Here is a 21,291-nt window from a genome sequence, read left to right on the forward strand (position 1 = left end):
AGGTTTTATGAACAGAAGCATAAATCTTACAAACCAAAAAGTTATGTTGCTCAGTTGAATTTTATTAAATTTTAAACATAAAAGTGTGGGTCAATTATTATACAACCCCTATGTTTAATATTTTGTGGAATAACCCTTGTTTGCAATTACAGCTAATAATCGTCTTTTATAAGACCTGATCAGGCCGGCACAGGTCTGTGGAGTTATCTTGGCCCACTCCTCCATGCAGATCTTCTCCAAGTTATCTAGGTTCTTTGGGTGTCTCATGTGGACTTTATTCTTGAGCTCCTTCCACAAGTTTTCAATTGGGTTAAGGTCAGGAGACTGACTAGGCCACTCCAACACCTTGACTTTTTCCCTATTGAACCAGGCCTTGGTGTTCTTGGCTGTGTGCTTTGGGTCGTTGTCTTGTTGGAAGATGAAATTACGACCCATCTTAAGATCCTTGATGGAGGAGCGGAGGTTCTTGGCCAAAATCTCCAGGTAGGCCGTGCTATCCATCTTCCCATGGATGCGGACCAGATGGCCAGGCCCCTTGGCAGAGAAACAGCCCCACAGCATGATGCTGCCACCACCATGCTTGACTGTAGGGATGGTATTCTTGGGGTCGTATGCGGTGCCATCCAGTCTCCAAACGTCACGTGTGTGGTTGGCACCAAAGATCTCGATCTTGTTCTCATCAGACCATAGAACCTTGAACCAGTCTGTCTCAGAGTCCTCCAAGTGATCATGAGAAAACTGTAGACGAGCCTTGACATGACGCTTTGAAAGTAAAGGTACCTTACGGGCTCGTCTGGAACGGAGACCATTGCGGTGGAGTACGTTACTTATGGTATTGACTGAAACCAATGTCCCCACTGCCATGAGATCTTCCCGGAGCTCCTTCCTTGTTGTCCTTGGGTTAGCCTTGACTCTTCGGACAAGCCTGGCCTCGGCACGGGAGGACACTTTCAAAGGCTGTCCTGGCCGTGGAAGGCTAACAGTAGTTCCATAAACCTTCCACTTACGGATGATGCTCCCAACAGTGGAGACAGGTAGGCCCAACTCCTTGGAAAGGGTTTTGTACCCCTTGCCAGCCTTGTGACCCTCCACGATCTTGTCTCTGATGGCCTTGGAATGCTCCTTTGTCTTTCCCATGTTGACCATGTCTGAGTGCTGTTCACAAGTTTGGGGAGGGTCTTAAATAGTCAGAAAAGGCTGGCAAAAGAGATCTTTAATCCACACATGTGAAGCTCATTATTCTTGGTGCCTGAACTACTTCTTAATACTTTAGGGGGACCAAACAGAATTCTTGTGGTTTGAGGGGTTGAATAATAAATGACACTCTGAATTAACTTTTTACGTTTTTAAAAAAAAACAAACAAAAAAACAAAAACAAAATTTGCTGCAGTGCATTTCCCACTTCCAGGCTGATCTACAGTACAAATGTCATAATGCCAAGTTAATTCCGCATGTGTCAACCAGCTAAATCTGCAGGTTGAATACTACTTGTAGGCACTGTACATACATACATACATACATACATACATACAGGGGAAAAAAAGTATTTAGTCAGCCACCAGCTGTGCAAGTTCTCCCACTTAAACAGATGACAGAGGCCTGTAATTTACACCATAGGTAGACCTCAACTATGAGAGACAAAATTAGAAAACAAATCCTGAAAATCACATTGTCTGATTTGTAAAGATTTTTTTTTTTCAAATTTTGGTGGAAATTAAGTATTTGGTCAAATACAAACAAGCAAGATTTCTGTCTCTCACAGACCTGTAACTTCTTCTTTAAGAGGCTCATCTGTCCTCCACTCATTACCTGTAGTACTGGCACCTGTTTGAACTTGTTATCAGTATAAAAGACACCTGTTCGCAACCTCAAACAGTCACACTCCAAACTCCACTATGGTGAAGACCAAAGAGCTGTCGAAGGACACCAGAAACAAAATTGTAGTCCTGCACCAGGCTGGGAAGACTGAATCTACAATAGGAAAGCAGCTTATTGTGAAGAAATCAACTGTGGGAGCAATAATTAGAAAATGGAAGACATACAAGACCACTGATAATCTCCCTCGATCTGGGGCTCCACACAAGAGCTCACCCCGTGGGGTCAAAATGATCTCAAGAACGGTGAGCAGAAATCCCAGAACCACACGGGGGGACCTAGTGAATGACCTGCAGAGAGCTGGGACCAACGTTACACAGGCTACCATCAGTAACACACTACGCCGCCAGGGACTCAGATCCTGCAGTGCCAGACATGCCAGACAGATCCTGTTTAAGCCATTACATGTCCGGGCCCATTTGAAGTTTGCTAGAGAGCATTTGGATGATCCTGAAGAGTATTGGGAGAATGTCATATGGTCAGATGAAACCAAAGTAGAACTGTTTGGTAGAAACACAACTTGTCGTGTTTGGAGGAGAAAGAATGCTGAGTTGCATCCAAAGAACACCATACCTACTGTGAAGCATAGGGGTGGCAACATCATGCTTTGGGGCTGTTTCTCTGCCAACGGACCAGGATGACTTATTCGTGTACATGAAAGAATGAATGGGGCCATGTATCGTGAGATTTTGAGTGCAAACCTCCTTCCATCAGCAAGGGCATTGAAGATGAAATGTGGCTGGGTCTTTCAGCATGACAATGATCCCAAGTACACCGCCAGGGCAACAAAGGAGTGGGTTCATAAGAAGCATTTCAAGGTCCTGGAGTGGCCTAGCCAGTCTCCAGATCTAAACCCTATAGAAAACCTTTGGAGGGAGTTGAAAGTCCATGTTGCCCAGCGACAGCCCCAAAACATCACTGCTCTAGAGGAGATCTGCATGGAGGAATGGGCCAACATACCAGCAACAGTGTGTGCCAACCTTGTGAAGACTTACAGAAAACGTTTGACCTCTGTCATTGCCAACAAAGGATATATAAAGTATTGAGATGAACTTTTGTAATTGACCAAATACTTATTTTCCACCAAGATTTTAAAAAAAAAATTCTTTCCAAATTAGACAATGTGATTTTCAGGATTTGTTTTCTCATTTTGTATCTCATAGTTGAGGTATACCTATGATGTCAATTACAGGCCTCTCTCATCTTTTTAAGTGGGAGAACTTGCACAATTGGTGGCTGACTAAATACTCCCCCCCCCCCCCACTGTATACACACAGTGAAGGAAAGAATTAGCCCACTGACAAAGACATGAACAGTCTATAAATTTAAGGGTAGGTTAATTTTAACATTGAGAGACAGAATATCCAAAAAAATATCAAGAATGTCACATTGTATAAATTAGATACATTTTTTTGCATTTTGCAGTGAGAAATAAGTATATGATTCATCCGGCAAACAACACTTAATACTTGGTGGCAAAACCCTTGTTGTTAAGCACAGCAGTCAGACGTTGTTTGTAGTTGATGATGAGTTTTGCACACATGTCAGGAGGAATTTTGGTCCACTCCTCTTTGCAGATCATCTCTAAATCATTCAGATTTTGAGGCTGTCGCTTGGCAACTCGGAGCTTCAACTCCCTTCATAAGTTTTCTATGGGATTAAGGCCTGGAGACTGGCTAGGCCACTCCATGACCTTACTGTGCTTCTTTTTGAGCCACTCATTTGTTGCCTTGGCTGTATGCTTTGGGCCATTGTCTTACTGGAAGACCCAGCTACAACCCATCTTCAATGCTCTTACTGAGGGAAGGAGGTTGTTGGCCAAAATCTCGCGATACATGACCCCATCCATCTTCCCTTCAGTACGGTGCAGTCGTCATGTCCCGTAATCACGTACACCGTACTCGGATCAATGATCACTCAAGATGCACCGCAAGTCAATAGGAAAATAGCTATGGGCAACTCAACAGTTAAGTCACTGGACGAGGTCTTCAAATCAAGGAACATTTCACTGGTGAGGAAGACGCAGCTCGTACATATTCTGTTTTATTTTCTCTGGTAACATATGGATGCAAAACCTGGAAGATAAAGAAACAAGGGAGAAGAAGAATCGATGCCTTAGAAATGTGGTGCTGGAGAAGGAAGTTATCAATACCATGGATGCCAAAGAGAACAAACAACTCAATTTTGGAATAAATCTAGCCACACATGCAAGGATCACCAGGCTACGACTTACCTACTTTGGATACATCATACGAAGAGAAAAATAACTGGAGGACATAATGGTCGAAAAAATAGAAGGAACAAGGCAAAGAGGAAGATCAGTAATCTAATGTATCTTTATACTACCAAGATAACGGCAGAGAAGACCCAGGTGTATCTATCAAGGCTTGCATAAGCTCGATCTTCCTTCAGAGCGTTCATCCATCAAGCCGCCATGGCTCGAGAGAGCCGAAGGCTGTTAAATATATAAAATTTGTAGACCGCTGTGTGAGAGCTGTTTGTTTTTTTTGGTAGGAAAATCTGTAATTGTTACTAGTACCATTTTGGGTAGATACAACTTTTTGATCTCTCTATTCCATTTTTTTAATATGCTCAATGAACAAAAAAATAAAAATATTTATATTAATCACGGATATCTCAGGGATTCATAGGCCAAAAGGTTGTATAACCTGGAAATATTTATTATTCCACAACCAAATCCAAAACACCTGCCTCTCTGAATAGTTTCTGCTATATATCCGATACATTTCTAACTATGTATAAGGAAGACAGAATAAGTGTTGGTTGTTGGATTTATTTACTGGTCCTAATTTCCGGTTTGGTCTGACTATTCAGACCGGTAATGTTTTGTAGTTGTGCACTATAGGGTTTTTCTAGGTGTCTTTTAATACTTATCATTAAAATACTAGTTTTAAGGGTTACATGTACGCACTCAGTATGGATAAAGAAAGAATTAAATTACAAAGGTTCTCCTATGCTTTGCAATGTTCTACACATACAGCACATGGATGGCACACTGTGTGCTGTACGTGTTGTTAGACTTTTATGTATTGGCTCTCGTCATCCATGCTGCCGGAAAAAAAACTGACATGTCTCAGTGTGGTTTGCATGGACACACGGTCTGTGTAGAAACACGGACATGTGAGCAGCCCATAGGTGATAATAGGTACATGCAGTATCTGTGAAAAATAATAGATACCATGCGTACTGGAAACACGGACATGTGAAGGAGGCCTTAATCTAATTTGCAAGGCAGTATGGACAAAAAACAGCAATTCTGATTTTGTTTTACATTTTTGGTTAATGGCATTTACTCAGGAATAATTAAATATTTTTGTACTACACTTTGTTACAAAAGTGGTGATACCAAAACTGTTGAGGCAAACTGGAGATTTTTTAGGTCTTGGTTGCCATGGCATAAGATCCCTATTATATGACCACGTGGCCAGGATTGGATGATGGAGTTCTCTTCAGAGTCCTCTTTTATCTAGGAGATTAAATAGCGGGGAACTCACACAGCTCTGATCGCAGCATTTAGCATGCAAGCAGAGGGAATAAAGCCCCTCTGCCTTTGGACCGGAGACCCCATGGTGATCGTCATGACAACATCTGGGTCACCAGAGCTAGAAAACTTGGTAGATCATGCACTCACTGTTTGTATAGTATAGGAATGCTCCGGCATCCCTATACTATACAAGCGATCAGCCTGCAATTAGTGAAAGTCCCAAAGTGGGACGAAATGTAAAAGTAAGAAAAAGTGAAAAAACAATTGTAAAAATATTAAAAAAAAAGAAAAAATATATCACAAAATAAAAAAATAGAATTAGACTTACCGGTAATTCGGTTTCTAATAACCCACCATGACAGCACCAAAGGAGGAGGATGTCACCCCACCCTAATAGGGACAGGAAACACAAAGAGGTTAAATAGCCCCTCCTTCATCCTCCCTCCAGTGTTTTTATAAAGGACCACACAAGTATGGATGCTTCAAATTATATTTATTCGAATTAAATGATTGGCTAACCAAGCCTGGGAGGGAATTACCCGTGCTGTCATGGTGGGTTATTAGAAACCGAATTACCGGTAAGTCTAATTCTATTTTCTCCAATAACCCATCACGACAGCACCAAAAGGAGGAGTACCAAAGACTCATGTTTAGGGAGGGACAATGGCCTGAAGCACTTTCCGCCCAAAGGCCAAGTCTTTAATGGACATTAAATTAAGTTTGTAATGCTTGGTGAAGGTATGGACCGAGGACCATGTAGCTGCTCTACATATCTGCTCGAGGGAAGCGCTAGCCTTTTCTGCCCAGGAGACGGACATGGCTCTAGTAGAGTGTGCTTTCAGTTTCTCTGGTGGTGAGACATTCTGGATTTGATATGATTCCACAATTGCTTTCTTGATCCAAGTAGCGATGGTAACCTTCTTCCCTCTGTTCTGACCAGATGGCTGAATAAAGAGGTTCTGATCCTTCTTCCAGGCCTCTGTCTTTTGGAGGTAGTGAAGAACAACCTGCCTTACGTCCAAAGAATGGAATTCTTCCCTTTTATTTTTTGGGTTTTGACAAAAGGAAGGCAGAATTATCTCCTGAGATCTATGAAAGTCTGAGACTACCTTTGGCAAGAAAGATGGGTCCAGTTGTAGAATAATCCTATCATCCAGGATTCTCAGATATGGGTCATTCACCGAGAAGGCCTGGATTTCTCCCACTCTCCTGGCAGTGGTAATCGCTACTAGAAATGTTGTTTTCCAGGCTAATTTATCCAGCTCTATTGAGGCCAAAGGTTCCAACGGTGGTAGTGTCAGACCTTTAAGGACGTTATTAAGATCCCAGGAGGGAAAGTGGTTGATTATTCTGGGACGCAGACAAGTAGCTGCTGTCATGAACCTTTTGACCCATCGGTGTTCGGCTAGGCTCTGGTCAAAATAGATACTTAGCGCCGCGATCTGAACCTTGAAGGTGCTGGGTTTAAGGCCTTTTTCCAGCCCCTCTTGTAGAAAATCCAAGATCTGGGTCATGTCAGGATGCCGAAGATCTGGTACATTTGGTTTATACCATGTTAGGAAGGTCTTCCATATCTTGCTGTATATGGAGTTTGTGATTTGTTTCCTACTTTTTTGTAGGGTATGAATTACTCGGTCTGAGAGTCCTTTTGCCTTCAGGATTGTGAACTCAGAAGCCAGGCCGCTAGATGGAGGTTCTCTGGGTCTGGATGGAGTATGGGACACTGATGGAGAAGGTTTTTGATTGCTGGCAAAATGAGAGGTACTTCTATGCTTAAACTATTCAGTGCACAGAACCAGCTCCTTTTGGGCCAAAGTGGGGCTATCAAAATTATTCTGATCTCTTCGGTCCTTACTTTCTGTAAGGTCTTGGGTAGCAATGGAATTGGGGGAAAAGCGCAAGCCAGATGGAAACGCCACGAGTGAGCGAATGCATCTATCCCCAGGCATACGTCATCTGGATCTAGGGAGAAGTATTTTTCTGCCTTGGTGTTCTGGCGTCTTGCAAAGAGGTCCACCTCCGGGCGACCCCATTGTCAGGTCAGCATGTGGAAAATGTCTGAGTCCAGCTCCCATTCCCCCGGATGGATATTCCTTCTGCTCAGAAAAATCGGCCTGGATATTGTCTGAGCCTTTTATGTGCAGACCTGATAAGGAACGAAGAGGTCTCTCCGCCCAGAAGAATATTCTTGCAGAGATACTTTTTAGATTTTCGTATCTTGTACTCCCTTGATGGGACAGGTGAGCTACGGTAGTCGTGTTGTCTGAATAGACTTTTACGTGTTTGCCCGTAATGATTGGAGCCGACATTTTGAGTGCCTCCTCCACTGCCTTTAACTCGCGGAAGTTGGAGGATCTCCTGCTGGTCTCTTCTGTCCAGACCCCTTGGAAAGGGGTTTGAGCAACGACAGCTCCCCATCCTGTCTTGCTGGCATCTACCGTGACTATTATCAGAGGGAACTGAGACCATGAAACTCCTGTTCCTAGGTTTCTTGGGCTGAGCCACCATGACAGGGATGTTTTCACATAATGAGGGATCATGATCTTCCTGTTTAGGGAGTCTGGGGATCCGTCCCACTGTGCAAGAATATGGGTTTGCAATACCCTGGTGTGAGCCTGAGCCCAGGCTACGGATTGGATGCAGGCTGTCATGGAGCCGAGGGTTGACATGGCAAACCTTAGGGACACCCTGTTCAGGGTATTCAGATTCGATATCTTGGATCTCTAAAGTATCTGTTTGTCCTTTGGTAGGAAGGAGGTTTGTCTGGCGGAGTCTAGTAGAACACCCAGGAACGTTTTTTCTGTGGCAGGGACCAGGTCTGACTTTTGATGATTTATCAACCACCCTAGGGTGGTCAGGATTTGGACTGTTCTCTGCAGATCTTCCTGGAGTGCTTCCATCGAGGGACCTACTAGTAAGAAGTCATCGAGGTAGGGAATGATGCAGATTTTTTCTTTTCTGATTGAAGCCACTACCTCTGACATAATTTTGGTAAATATTCTCAGTGCTGAGGATATCCCGAACGGCAATACGTTGAATTGAAAATGTAACGTCTGATCCTCTTGAACCACCACAAACCTTAGAAATTTCCGGTATGTTGGATGTATAGGGACGTGATCGTATGCGTCCTGTAAGTCGATGGTTGCCATCACATATCCTTGTCCTATCAAGGGAACTGCTGATCTGATGGACTCCATTTTGAATCTTTTGTAGATGATGTATTGGTTTAGGGGTTTCAGATTTATTATTCTGTAGGTGCCATTTGGTTTCCTTATCATAAACAGGCGTGAATAGTGGCCTGTGTGTCTTTCTGTTTTTGGGACCGGTGAAATAGCCCCCAAGGATAGTCGTTTTTTTAGGCTGGATATCAGTGCGGTCTTTAATCTCGGGGAGGTTAGACGAGTTATCCTTACTTTTCTTGGAGGATATGAGGAGAATTCGATCTTTACCCCTTCTTGAATTACCTTCAAGACCCATTGACTGGAGCAGATCTTTCGCCATTGGGGAAGGCATTTCATGATTCGTCCCCCCACTACTCTGGCGTCACCGCTTCTGTTGTCGCTGTCCTTTTGTGAAAAAAATATTCCTATCTTTCCCCTCTTTGGGTTAGTTCCATCGACAGGACTTGCCTTTCCCCTTGTACTGGGGATTCTGTTCCCGAGGGGGGCGAAAGGGGGTCTTCTTGTAGTGTCTGGGTTCAGGCAGGGATTTCTTTTTATCAGCCGCCTTCTCCAGGAGGTCGTCAAGGGCCTGGCCAAACATATATTCTCCCCTGAAGGGAATGGAACAAAGTTTTATTTTAGAGGCCACGTCACCGTTCCACGATTTCAGCCACAGTGCTCACCTTGAGGAGTTTGATAGGACTGCGGCCCTGGCGGTTACCCTCACAGATTCTGCTGAAGCATCCGCCAGAAAGTCAGTGGCCTTCTGCAGTAAAGGTAGGGAAGCTTGTATCTCCTCTCTGGATGTGCCCATAGCCAGATGCTCTTCAAGCTGGTTGAGCCATCTTGACATGGACCATGCAACACACGTGGAGAGCACGTTTGTGTTCAGAAGGACTGCTGATGTTTCCCAGGATTTTCTGAGAAGGCTGTTCATCTTGCGGTCCAGCAGATCCTTTAGTTGCGACGAGTCCTCGAATGGCAATACTGTCTTTTTAGCGACTCTTGCCACCTGAATATCGACCTTTTGAGGTTTCTTCATCTACCGGAAACCTGTCTTTCAATTCTGCTGGTGTATTCAGTCGTCTTTCAGGATTTTCCCATTCGTCCAGGATTAGATCCTGAATGTTTTTATGTATCGGGAACACCATCTTTTTCTTTGAGCGGAGACCACCGAACAGCTCTTCCTGGACTGATCTAGTGGGCTTCTCTTCTTCCACTTCCATCGTTCTTCTTACTGCTGAGAGGAGGTCTTCCATAAATTCCATTGAAAAATAATATTTCTTATTTTCCAGACCTTCCTCTGCTGGGCTGAGTTCACCTTCCTCTATAAGGTCTTCTGGAAGGGATACTTCGTCCTGGGAGTCCGAGTCTCTTTTTTCTTCCAGGGAAATCTTCCTCTTTTTAGCCTTTGGAGGCGAATCAGAAGTGGATCGGGAAAAGGAGGCCAATGAAGACTGAACCTCCTGACGGACTGTCCCTTTAATTTTGTCTATGAGGGACGGCCGCTCTTCCCTAATAATCTTCTCCGTGCATTTCTGGCATAAATATCTTTTGCTTGAAGAAGATAATTTTTTTGAACATATAGCACATTTCCGGCTAGATTTATTTCCTGGTGCAGGATCTTTGTCCCCCTAAAAAAGAGGGAGAAGGGTAATTAGTGTATCAATTCTAACCTGCACCTAGGAAAGGACCCCCAGTGCCAGACTTACTGGGACTGGAATTGCGCTGGGCTCCACAGACATGGAGAAGGTAAATTCCTGACCATCCAGCGTAAGAATACAAAACGGATTAAGTCCTACCTTAGATGTCTTCAGTCCAGGGCTCTTATATAGGCGACTGGACTCAGCACTCTCCCTCTTTCCCTGGGGAGGGGGGTGGCAAGGCTCCTCCCCCTTTGTACAATTGGTGAAGTAGGAACACCTGCGGGGTTATTTATTTATTATTCTTTTTATTTTTTTTGCTGCTGAGAGACCCGGAAGTGACCTAGGGGAGCCTTTTTCGGCGTCCCACGTCACTTTTCGGCCTCTTCCTAAGTACTTGCGTTCCAGGATGGAACGCACACCGGAAGTGACGTTATCGGCGGTCCGCATCACTTCCGGGATCCAGCGCGCGCCTCTCCACTATGGAGACCGCCGGAGGCCGCCTTGAGAGGGGGAAGGAGCGGGGCTGGAGAGCTCGAGGAGGCCTCCAGCCTGACAGCCACCGGACCTTACCCGCAGGCGCGGACTCGGTGGGGACAGGGGTCCCGAGTCCCGGAGGAGACGGGAGCAGCATAGGGGTAGGAGGAGAAAAAACTGCCCGGTCCCAGCTGCCCGGCTTAAAGGTATATTGGGTGTCTGCCGCCGGCACAGATCACCCTGGATGACCTCTTCATCCCAATAGGGACAGGAAAAACACTGGAGGAAGGATGAGGGAGGGGCTATTTGATCTCTTTGTGTTTCCTGTCCCTATTAGGGTGGGGTGACATCCTCCTCCTTTGGTGCTGTCGTGGGGGGTTATTGGAGAAAATAAAAATATATTGTACCCATAAATAAATATTTTTAGGAAAAAATAATAATAATAATAATAATAATAAACAAAAAAAGTACGCATATTTGGTATCGCCACATCCGGAACAACCTGACCTATAAAACTGTCCCACCAGTTAACCCTTTCAGTGAACACCGCTAAAACAAACAAAAAAAAACACACGAGGCAAAAAACGATGCTTTATCATCATACTGACGAACAAAAAGTAGAATAAAATGTGATAACAAAAACAAATGTAAATAAAAATGGTACTGCTGAAAACGGTAAAAATGTCCCAAAAAAAACAAACAGTCATACAGCTCCATCAGCATAAAAATAAAAAAAGTTATAGTTCTCAGAATAAAGCAATGCAAAAATAATTATTTTTTCTATAAAATAGTTTTTATTGTGTAAAAGCATCAAAACATAAGAAAACGCTATAAATGTGCTACCGCTGTAATCATACTGACCCGCAGAATAAAGCTACCTTATCAATTTTACCACATGCGAAACAACAACAAAAAAATTCCTGAATTGCTGGTTTTTGTTTATTCTGCCTCCCAAAAATCAGAATAGAAAGCGATCAAAAAATGTCACATGCCCGAAAATGGTACCAATAAAAACGTCAAGTCATCCAGCTAAAAAAACAAGCAGTCACATGACAGTCCGCTGAATTATGGAAAAATTATAGCTCTCAAAATATGGTGATGCAAAAACTAGTTTTTGCAATAAAAAGCATCTTTTAGTGCGTAACAGCAGCCAGACATAAAAACTCAATATAAATCTGGTATTGCTGTAATCGCACCGACCCGAAGAATAAAGTCGCCCTGCCGTGCGCACAAACAGTGGTTTTCCCCAAAATATGGAATATCGGCGTGCTCAGGAGAAATTTTGTTGTCCATCTTTTCCTGTTACCTTTGCGAAAATGAAAAAAAAATTGGGTCCAAAGTAACATTTTTGTAAAAAAAAAAAGTTAAATGGTCATTGTTTTCTTCCACATTTCAAAAATTCCTGTGAAGCACCTGAAGGGTTAATAAACTTCTTGAATGTGGTTTTGAGCACCTTGAGGGGTGCAGTTTTTAGAATGGTGTCACTTTTGGGTATTATCTGTCATAAAGGCCCCTCAAAGTCACTTCAAATGTGATGTGGTCCATAAAAAAAATGGTTTTGTAAATTTTGTTGGAAAAATTAGGAATCGCTGGTCAACTTTTAACCCTGATAACTTCCTAACAAAAAAAAAATGTTGGCTCCAAAATTGTGCTGATGTAAAGTAGACATGTGGGAAATGTTATTTATTAATTATTTTGTGTGACATATCTCTCTGATTTAAGGGTATGGAAATTCGAAGTTTGAAAATTGCAAAATTTTCAAACTTTTCACCAAAGTTCTGATTTTTTCACAAATAAACTCCAGTCGTATCAAGAAAAGTTTCCAATATCATAAAGTACAATATGACACGAAAAAACAATCTCAGAATCAGTGGGATCCGTTGAAGCGTTCCAGAGTTATTACCTCATAAAGTGACACTGGTCAGAATTGTAAAAATTGGCCTGGTCATTAACATGCAAACAGCATTCGGGGTTAAATATCCTTTACATAATAAAGTCCCCCATACACACCAGACTAATGTCATCCAAACTCACCATTATCACCGGGTTCAGCTGACAGTCTAAGGGTGCCTGCAGATGAGCGTATGAGAAATCACCTGAGGTTTATCCAGAAAACATGGATGATTTTTTTCTACTTTTCATCAGATTTTAATCCATATGCCATCATGTACCGGTTTTCTATACAACCACATGATCACATACAGTTTCGTAGGTTTATCATAGAAATCTATCCGTAAAAGTTGGATGCCACTTAGATGTTCCGTGTGCGATCAGATTTTTTTCTCGCACCCATAGACTTGAATTTGTAAGTCTTATCCGAGACTCGGTAGAAAGTAGTGCATGGTGCCATTTTTTTCTCATGGACAGCAAGACCGAGAAAAAAGATCATTCATCTGAACAGCCATATTAAATAACATGGGTCAGGGTGCTGTCTGTGTGCAATCCGATCAAAATAAAAAATGTCTGCATGAGCCCCATGGCTATATTCACACATTCGTGTGATTGTTAAAATTCAGGAGAAACAGACCAATTTTTTTCAAGTGTCATCCTTGTTGTACTTAATTGCTTTTGTGTGTAGAGGTGTCTTTAATCCAAGCCAATAAAAAAAACTTTTGTAAGGCTATGTGCCCATGATGCAGAAATGCTCAGGATTTTTTCCTGAGCGTTTCTGCATCTCCCTGGCAGAAAAAAACGCATGCGGATTGTACATAAGGATTGTACATGCGTTTTCCTGCCAGGGACATGCGGAAATGGAGCGTTATCATGCGGGTTCACATGCGCTTTTCAAGCGATTAGCATCACTTGGAAAGTGCTTGTTACAACTAGGTCACACTATATAAATCCATGCAAACGGCAAGGATTTATATAGTGTGACTCGAGAGAGTGGTAAAAATAAAAAAATAAATGTATACTTACCCTCCGATGGCCCCGGGTGTCCTGTACACTCCCGTTCTCCCTTGCCAACAGCGGTGGATTGAAAGACCTGCCGACGTCAGCGTCGCGTGACCCGTCACATGACTGACGTCAGCGCAGGTCCTTCAATCCACTGCAAAGTGCCGGGAAGCAAGGAGGAGCGCAGCGCGGGCCGCCAGAAGGTAAATATACATTTATTTTTTATTTTATTCTTTTTTTACAGATTTTTTAATGGTACCTGGGTGTGGATGAGACTCTCCTCTCCTCTACACCCGGGTACCATCCGCACATTAGAACGCGCCAATTACGCATCTACATATACAGTGATGCGTAAGCCATGCGGTCTAATGCAAGTCAATGGCAGCGAAGCACTTCCGCAAAATAATTAGTAGTGCTGCGTTTTTTTCTGCAATGATAATCCGCAGCGGAAATTTCCGCAGCATGTGCACAGCACATGCGGATTGTCATTGGGGAACATTGCTGCCCTTCTACCATGCGTTTTTAATGCGTTTCCGCAGCTGCAAAAACTCTGCAGAAAAGCATTAAAAACGCATCGTGGGAACACAGCCTTAGATCACATTTTTACTCGTTTATCACCAAGCAACAAATCTGTGATGCAAGATGGAAGCAAATGTGAAGCCTCTAATCTGCATCCGTATCTCACGGATCCCCAAAGACTGACCATGTCTGATCTGCAGATAGGATCCACATAGGATCAGAATGAGACCTGCTGAGTCACAGGGATAAGGTCCATGGTTTTAACGAAGTGTGAATACATCAATTCTACTTTATTTGACAAAGTGCTGTCTGAGGAAAAAATAAAAATCGACAGCACTCGGACATGAATTAATCTCCCCTCAGCATCACTGTGCCTGTGACGTCGGCTACTGGAGAGGAAATCTCGCACGTGCGCATTACTGTTCTCTTCTTCCCTCCGCAGTCTTCCGTCCTTCTATCGGCACAGGCATCAAGTGCCTTCTGCACAGGTGCCTTTCCCTGTATTCTCAGCACATGCGTCAAATTATGTTGGTAACACTGGAAACAGAACCTGTGCAAAGGCACTTGATGCCTGTGCCCATAAAAGCGAGGACAACTGCGGAGGAAAGAAGGGAACAGTAATGAACAAGTGCAAGATTTCCTCTCAAGCAGCCAACGTCACAGCTGGTCTCCGCAGACGTCCCTCTTCTCCAGCCTTCTGCAGCATATCCTGACACAGTGCCCTTAAAAATAAAAGGTGTCATTATAATGCCACCTAAATAAAAATAGCTGCCTATGATGTGCTTTAAATAAATTACTGCTCCTCACTGCGCTTTCTATCCAAAAAAGTGACACCAGCACTGTCCCTCTTAAGACCTCCTCTCTTATAAAATATTGCCTCCACACCATCCCCCCTTGTATATTATAATGCCACTCCATCCCTCCCCCATGTACTACAGCTGCCACATGGTCCTTGCTTTAAAACAGTAACTGTCAAACCACCCTCCCTTAACAACTATGGCCTATACACTGTCCACCCTACTCACTGTACCTACATTATAAAATATAGCCTCCAAACTGTCCCCATCTCGCTGTCTACAGTAACAATTCCTTGTATCTTCAGCTCACCTTCCCCTCCTTTTTGGAGCTCTATCACATACAGTCAGCACCCCATGTATCGTACACATACAGCCTGAATCCCTATGCACACCCATATACAGCCTGCACCCCCATGTACCCTCTACATACAGCCTGCATAAGTACCCACACATATAGGCTGCACTTCATGTACCCCCACATATCTCCAGCACCTTCTATATGTACCCCCACATATAGCCTCCATTCCCATATGTACTCCCCACATACATATAGCCTGAACCCTCATATGTACCCCCACATAGCCTGCACCTCCCATATGTACCTCAACATATAGCATGTACCCCCCATATGTATCCCCACGTACACATCCTGCATCTCCACAGATATCCTGCACCCCCATATGTGCCCCTACATTGCCTGCATCCCATGTACCCCAGTTCCCTAATTACCTGTCACTAGTGCCTCTTCTCTTCTGATGTTTACTGTCTGGGAAAAGAATTTCACTTTCAAGCTGTTGCATGGCTCTGCCCATAAGTCCCATGGGCATGACCTCATCACAGGTCCTTCACTTCCAGCATTTAACTTCCTCCGTTGGGCAGGGAGCTGATCAGTGCTCCTCTACACATGCTATGTGACCACCCGCCCTTGGGTGCCTTGTGGTAAATAGGGTCCTGCATGAATTGCTCAGGTATGATTTTGGCCCACATAAAGAAGGCTCCGTTGGCTACTTCTATGAACTATGAGCTTTTGTTCCTTCCATTAATTTTCTATTTGATTAAGGTCAGGTGATTGGCTGGCCATTCTAGCAGCTTTATTTTCATTTTCTTTCTCTGAAACCAATTGAAAGTTTCCTTGGCTGTGTGTTTGGGATCACCGTGTCCTGGATCAATGTTTACCCTCATCTGGTGACGTGTTCAATTTTACCAGCTGTATGTTGTCCCCTATCAATACTACAGGGGATAATTTATTGATTGCTGAGGGGTCTGACCACCTGGACCCACACCAATCCTGAGAATGTAGCTCTGCAGAGCCTGATTTGAGTAAAGTGGAGGTTGAGCATGCGCACCTCCACTTTATTCATTCTTTACAGAAAGGTCATTTGTGAAAATTTAACATAAACAACTTCTTTTCAGACAATGACTGTCAGTCAACTAAAAAAATCCTTCATTATTACATTTTACCAGACAAAAGGTTGCTTTGTTTGAAATTATTAGTTTTTATCATCTTTAGACCAATGTGTATGGCCAGCTTAAATAGCTATCAACCGATTAATAGATAGAGTGGCATGTAAATGTTTGGGCACCCCTGGTCAAAATTACCAGATTAAATGATCTCTAAAAAAGGTCTAAAAGTTAAAAGATGACATTTCCTTTATATTTTAGGAAAAAAATAAAAATTATATTTTTTTTTTCATCTTTTACATTTTAAAAATTACAAAAAGGAAAATGAGCCGATGCAAAAGTTTGGGCACCCTGCATTGTTAGTACCTAGTAGCACCCCCTTTTTAAAGTATCACAGCTTGTAAACGCTTTTTGTAGCCAAACAAAAAGTCTTTCAATACTTGTTTGTTTGAGGGATTTTCATCCTTGGAAAATTCTTCCAGTTCTGTGAGATTCCTGGGTTGTCTTGATGCACTGCTATTTTGAGGTCTAGCTACAGATTTTCAATGATGTTCAGATCAGGGGACTGTGAGGGCCTTTTTTAAGTATTCTATTGTAAATTTACTACAATACTTGGCTCTACTAAGCATGCACATATTATCAGTAAGATGAGGGAAGTAAACTCATCTACTCAAGAACAAAAGGAATTTAAATAGTTTTAAACTACCAAAATAGAATAGGGGCGCAAATGGTGCTGTTACCCAATGAAACAATTGCTGAATAATAAAAAGGACGCTCACCTTGTCGTGTTGTGATGATGCACAACACATATAAGAGCTAATGTGGAGAGCTGCAGATAACACCAACCCTAGCAGGGTTTCCAAAATGTATCAACGAACCGATGTAGAAGAAGAAATGTATCTAAATGTTTCGCGCTCCTCCGCATACAATGATGATCTCGTGTCCGATGGATAGATGTAAGAATTTTATTAAATAAAAGCCACATTCAAACGCGTTTCACGGACGTCCTGTCCGCTTCCTCAATGAGTAGCTGGTATACAGACTTCTCTAGTGCAACTTAAACATGCATGAAAAAAAAAAAACAACACATTTTTTTTCTCTTCCTTCTTTCTCCTCCTTCCCCCATGCAACGGCCAATATGATGCATATTATTGGCATAGAGGTAACTGAACATAATCTACATTAAACTACCCGACTCTACTCTCTCATGATATCATCATGGGTTAGTTGTCCCTCCGAAATCCGTAGGTATGGGAAATATACATCTAATGTGTGTGGGCATCTTTCAACTTTATTTTGTCTTTTACCAATAATGTCTACTGTCTTAAAGCAATCTTCCACTCTGGGACTTAAAAGTGACTATACATCTAATGATGCATAGTCACTTGACTACTTGCCTCCTAATCCCATTTCTGCGCAAATCGATGCAGCGTTCCTCCATTTTTCAACATGGCTGCCACAGTGGCATAGGGAGTGCAGTGGTAAGTCTGAGCCGTACCTACCCTGCCTTTACTGTGTTTGGGCTATGAGAAGCTGGTGAGGCATGGGTTATTATACCACTGCACTCCCCAAGACAATGTAACCGCCATCTTGGCTGAATTGGGAAATGACCACTTAAACAGTCATAAAAGGTAGTTTTGACATTAACATACTACTGGCTGAAAAACAAAAGAAAGAAGAAAGAAAAAACACTGTAAATGAGAATTCACACTGACCGATCATGTAATTTTTTATCCAGTAATTGGTCATATCCAAAAACTACAAGTGTACAATAAGATAAGGCTTTCATTAGAGTGTTTAGCTCTTTGCTGGGTTGGCTTGTATAATTAAATAAATAAAAAATTGATTGTCTCCATGAGACAAACGTATCAATGGCCGAAAAAACGTAAATACAATGATTAGTTGTTTTCCTTTCTCTACACAAACTGACAGAAGAATTAACCTTTCCTCATATAAACTCAGCGGCAGTGTCAAATATCACCCCAGAGTTGACATCAGAAGGTTGGCTTCTGGGTGGTTCCAGTCTCCACAGGAAGCTACTATAATACTTAATTGGTGTCTTCAGAAGCTCTGGGTATGTCTCTTTTATCTATAAGGTTCAGTGCTAATCCATGTTCAGCCACCTTCCATGCAGGGATGTTAAAAGACTGAAATATACAGGATCAGCAGAAAAGAAAGATTGCATAGCTGTGTTCATAAGGTTTATGACTGTCCCTACAGAGATATGATGCCACTATGCATCTGCTGTTTACCCACTGCGATATGTAGGCAGACATACAAACCTAATCAAACAATTAAAAGTCCTCAGCACATAATGAATCCGTGGTTCACACGGAAGCACGCTGACCACAATGCACTTTCCCACAACGTTAGAAAAGAGGCAGGAAACAAAACAATGGCTATTATCATTCTTTGCTGTATATGTAAACCTTCATGTATCAAACCAGGTACAATAGGATAATGGCCCAAATACAACAGAAATGTGACACAAAAAGAACATTATTCACCTGTTAAATTCCATCATCACTAACACACCAGTCTTTTGTTCACTTGGCTACAACGATCACAGGCCATACATACACGTGATCGCTGCAGCCAACCACTGGCCTCATTGAAGATACTTGCAATTACAAGAAACCACATGGCATACAAACCCACCATATTTATAAAGCACCACAGAATCAAAATAGATTTTAAAATTTGCTTTTTAGGCAAAAATGTGAATACGGTCTGTAGTGTTTTGCAGAGAGTGGCACTCGGCTATGTCTCCTGTCACATAGGACAGACTCAGGTGTGCAGATGTGGACATCACCTTCACCAGAGGAGCTTCGTTTCATTGCTTATATCTGTTCTGCCATCGGTCGCAGATTTCTGTGTATTTCCTTGTTGGACTGCTAGATTTTCTGGACTATTGCATTCTAAATTAATTTACTGTATTTGGCCCTTGTTCTCATGTTTGGCAAAGCATGCACTATTGCATTACAACGTAAAATTCTTCTATCCAGCTAGTTTTTTGATCATAATAGGGACGTTCACTTAAGGAGCCAATTAATTTTACTTAAATACCTGACTTTGGAACTAAAAAAATCATTTTTGCAATTTGGTTTCATTAAAATGTTTGCACCTGTTGGCTTTTCTAAGCTCTTTAACTGCATGAACAATCAATTTGGTTGTGGTCTGTGGTCATAAATCAGCTGAGAGGAGCTCACAAAAAGGCAGATAACGCTCTCCCACTGGACCGCCAAAATGAGCTCACTGACAGATTCTCAGTTAAAGGGCTCGAGCACACTACTGACTTTCTCAGATAGCACTTTTACCCATGATATTCTATATTTTCCTTGAACCAAGTCATCCATGGAAAAAAATCTGAGACATGTCTGATTTTGATCCGAGCTTCGGATCAAAAAAGGCAGTGAATGATTAGGGTCCACGAAAAAAAAAAAATCGTATCGCACTCGGATGACATCTGAGTATGATCCAATATTCACAGACTGACAGAATGGAGAATTGTTTTTTTCTCTCCACATCTGAGAAAAACCTTATGCTATGCTGACAGGAATAATCGGACCAGTTTTCTCCACATGGGGAGAAACCTGTTGTGGAACCCTACCCAAAGGAGTATTCTCAAGTTTGACACATCCCCTATCCAGAATATAACTTCCCAATCACTGGGGTCATGCCGCCGGGCACCCATAGACCCTGAGAAGCAGGGCTCTGAAGAGCACCGTGTGAATGGAGTGGTGGTCGTCGATGATGAGCACTGTGGCTCCATTACGTTCTAATAGGGTACAGGCCAGCAGCGCTCAGCAATCTCCAGCGGGCCATGAAGAATGAATGCAGAGGCGGTGTGCATTATTGGCCACCACGCCCTTCAGTCGAGGCTCTTCTGGGCCCAAAACCAGGGTTCTGGGCCCATTGGTGGCCCCAGGGCTTAAGGAAGTTTTCACAGATTGGGATAACCTTCAAATTTGAGAATACCCCTTTAACTCATTCTGAAGCCATCAATAGATCATGCAGCACCGAAGCTATAGATGGCAAATGGTGCAATATTTTTAATGAAAAGTAAAAATATTTTTAGCCTAAAATACATGCTACAAAAATATACTGTCCACAGGTGGTCAACCCTGAGGATCTAGATCTAGCATTACTTACAATCAGCAACAATGAATGTGTAACAGAAGGTTGATTGCTGGGACTTTCCCCCATTAGTCCCGCCGGTGGTCTCTTACCTGTCCTTCCTAGCCCACCTCTCGCTCCAGCTGCTCCGTCCTTTCCGGGGCTCCGCAGCTGTCGGGCTCTTGCTGTCGCCCTCACTTCGCGTCCTGAGCTTCTCCTTTAAGTTGCCGTCACTCCTGGAGAAGAACCTGAGCAGCCTCTTCCTCAGCCCCTGCTTCTTTCCGTTTGAGGATTCGGGTGCTGGAGATGACATTATGGCGGGGGCTTCTAGTCCGTAGTCCAGCAGAGACCTGGGGTTCCCGGTTGCGGTGGGAGGAGGCCTGCCTGGACCCCGGGGCTGGAGGAGAAGAATGCAGGCAGGAGACGCTCAGCTGACACCTCAGGCTGGGACTGTCACATGGACGCCAGCGGCGGACAGACAGGTGTGCGCAGCGAGGGAGGACACCCGTTCATTGCCGCGGCTCTCAGGGTGTGTGCACTGTGGGAGAGGAGCAGGACCTGCAACTGTTGTGGCGTCCTGTCCTGCCCAGGGACTACTCGTATCAATGTATAGGGAGCGGGCATTGGAAGGTTAAAATCCTCCAGTACATGCGACTCTGCTGCGGCTTAAAATGCATATCTACATGGAGGTTAGTCCTAAAATCTCCGAGCACCAGGCAGCCCAGACAGGCAGGGGTTCTAAGCCTGTGTGCACACTGAGATTGAGCACTTCCAAAGTGTTGAGTTTTTCAAGCAGAAACCACTCCAGGATATGCTCTAGAGTTGGGGAGTTTTCAGAAATTCCATTTCCTGAAGTTGTTTTGGGTCCTGTTCACACTATGCATTTGCAATGCGATTTTGTTTTG

At 43.2% G+C, this 21,291-nt stretch overlaps 1 protein-coding gene across 1 annotated transcript in view; it reads right to left on the reverse strand.

The window, feature by feature from the left end:
• The window catches only part of CRYBG2 (crystallin beta-gamma domain containing 2), a 332,797-nt gene extending 311,920 nt beyond the window's left edge, over positions 1-20,877 (reverse strand). Inside the window, exon 1 of the mRNA XM_073666156.1 lies at positions 20,500-20,877. Coding sequence (XP_073522257.1) covers positions 20,500-20,699 — 200 coding nt within the window. The 5' untranslated portion in view covers positions 20,700-20,877. The remainder of the gene's footprint in view (positions 1-20,499) is intronic.
• Between the last annotated feature and the right edge of the window lie 414 nt (positions 20,878-21,291).

This window comes from Phyllobates terribilis, unplaced genomic scaffold, assembly GCF_046119375.1.
Source record: "Phyllobates terribilis strain yellow unplaced genomic scaffold, ASM4611937v1 Scaffold_2__4_contigs__length_985480577, whole genome shotgun sequence".
In the NCBI taxonomy this organism is placed as follows: Eukaryota; Metazoa; Chordata; class Amphibia; order Anura; family Dendrobatidae; genus Phyllobates; species Phyllobates terribilis.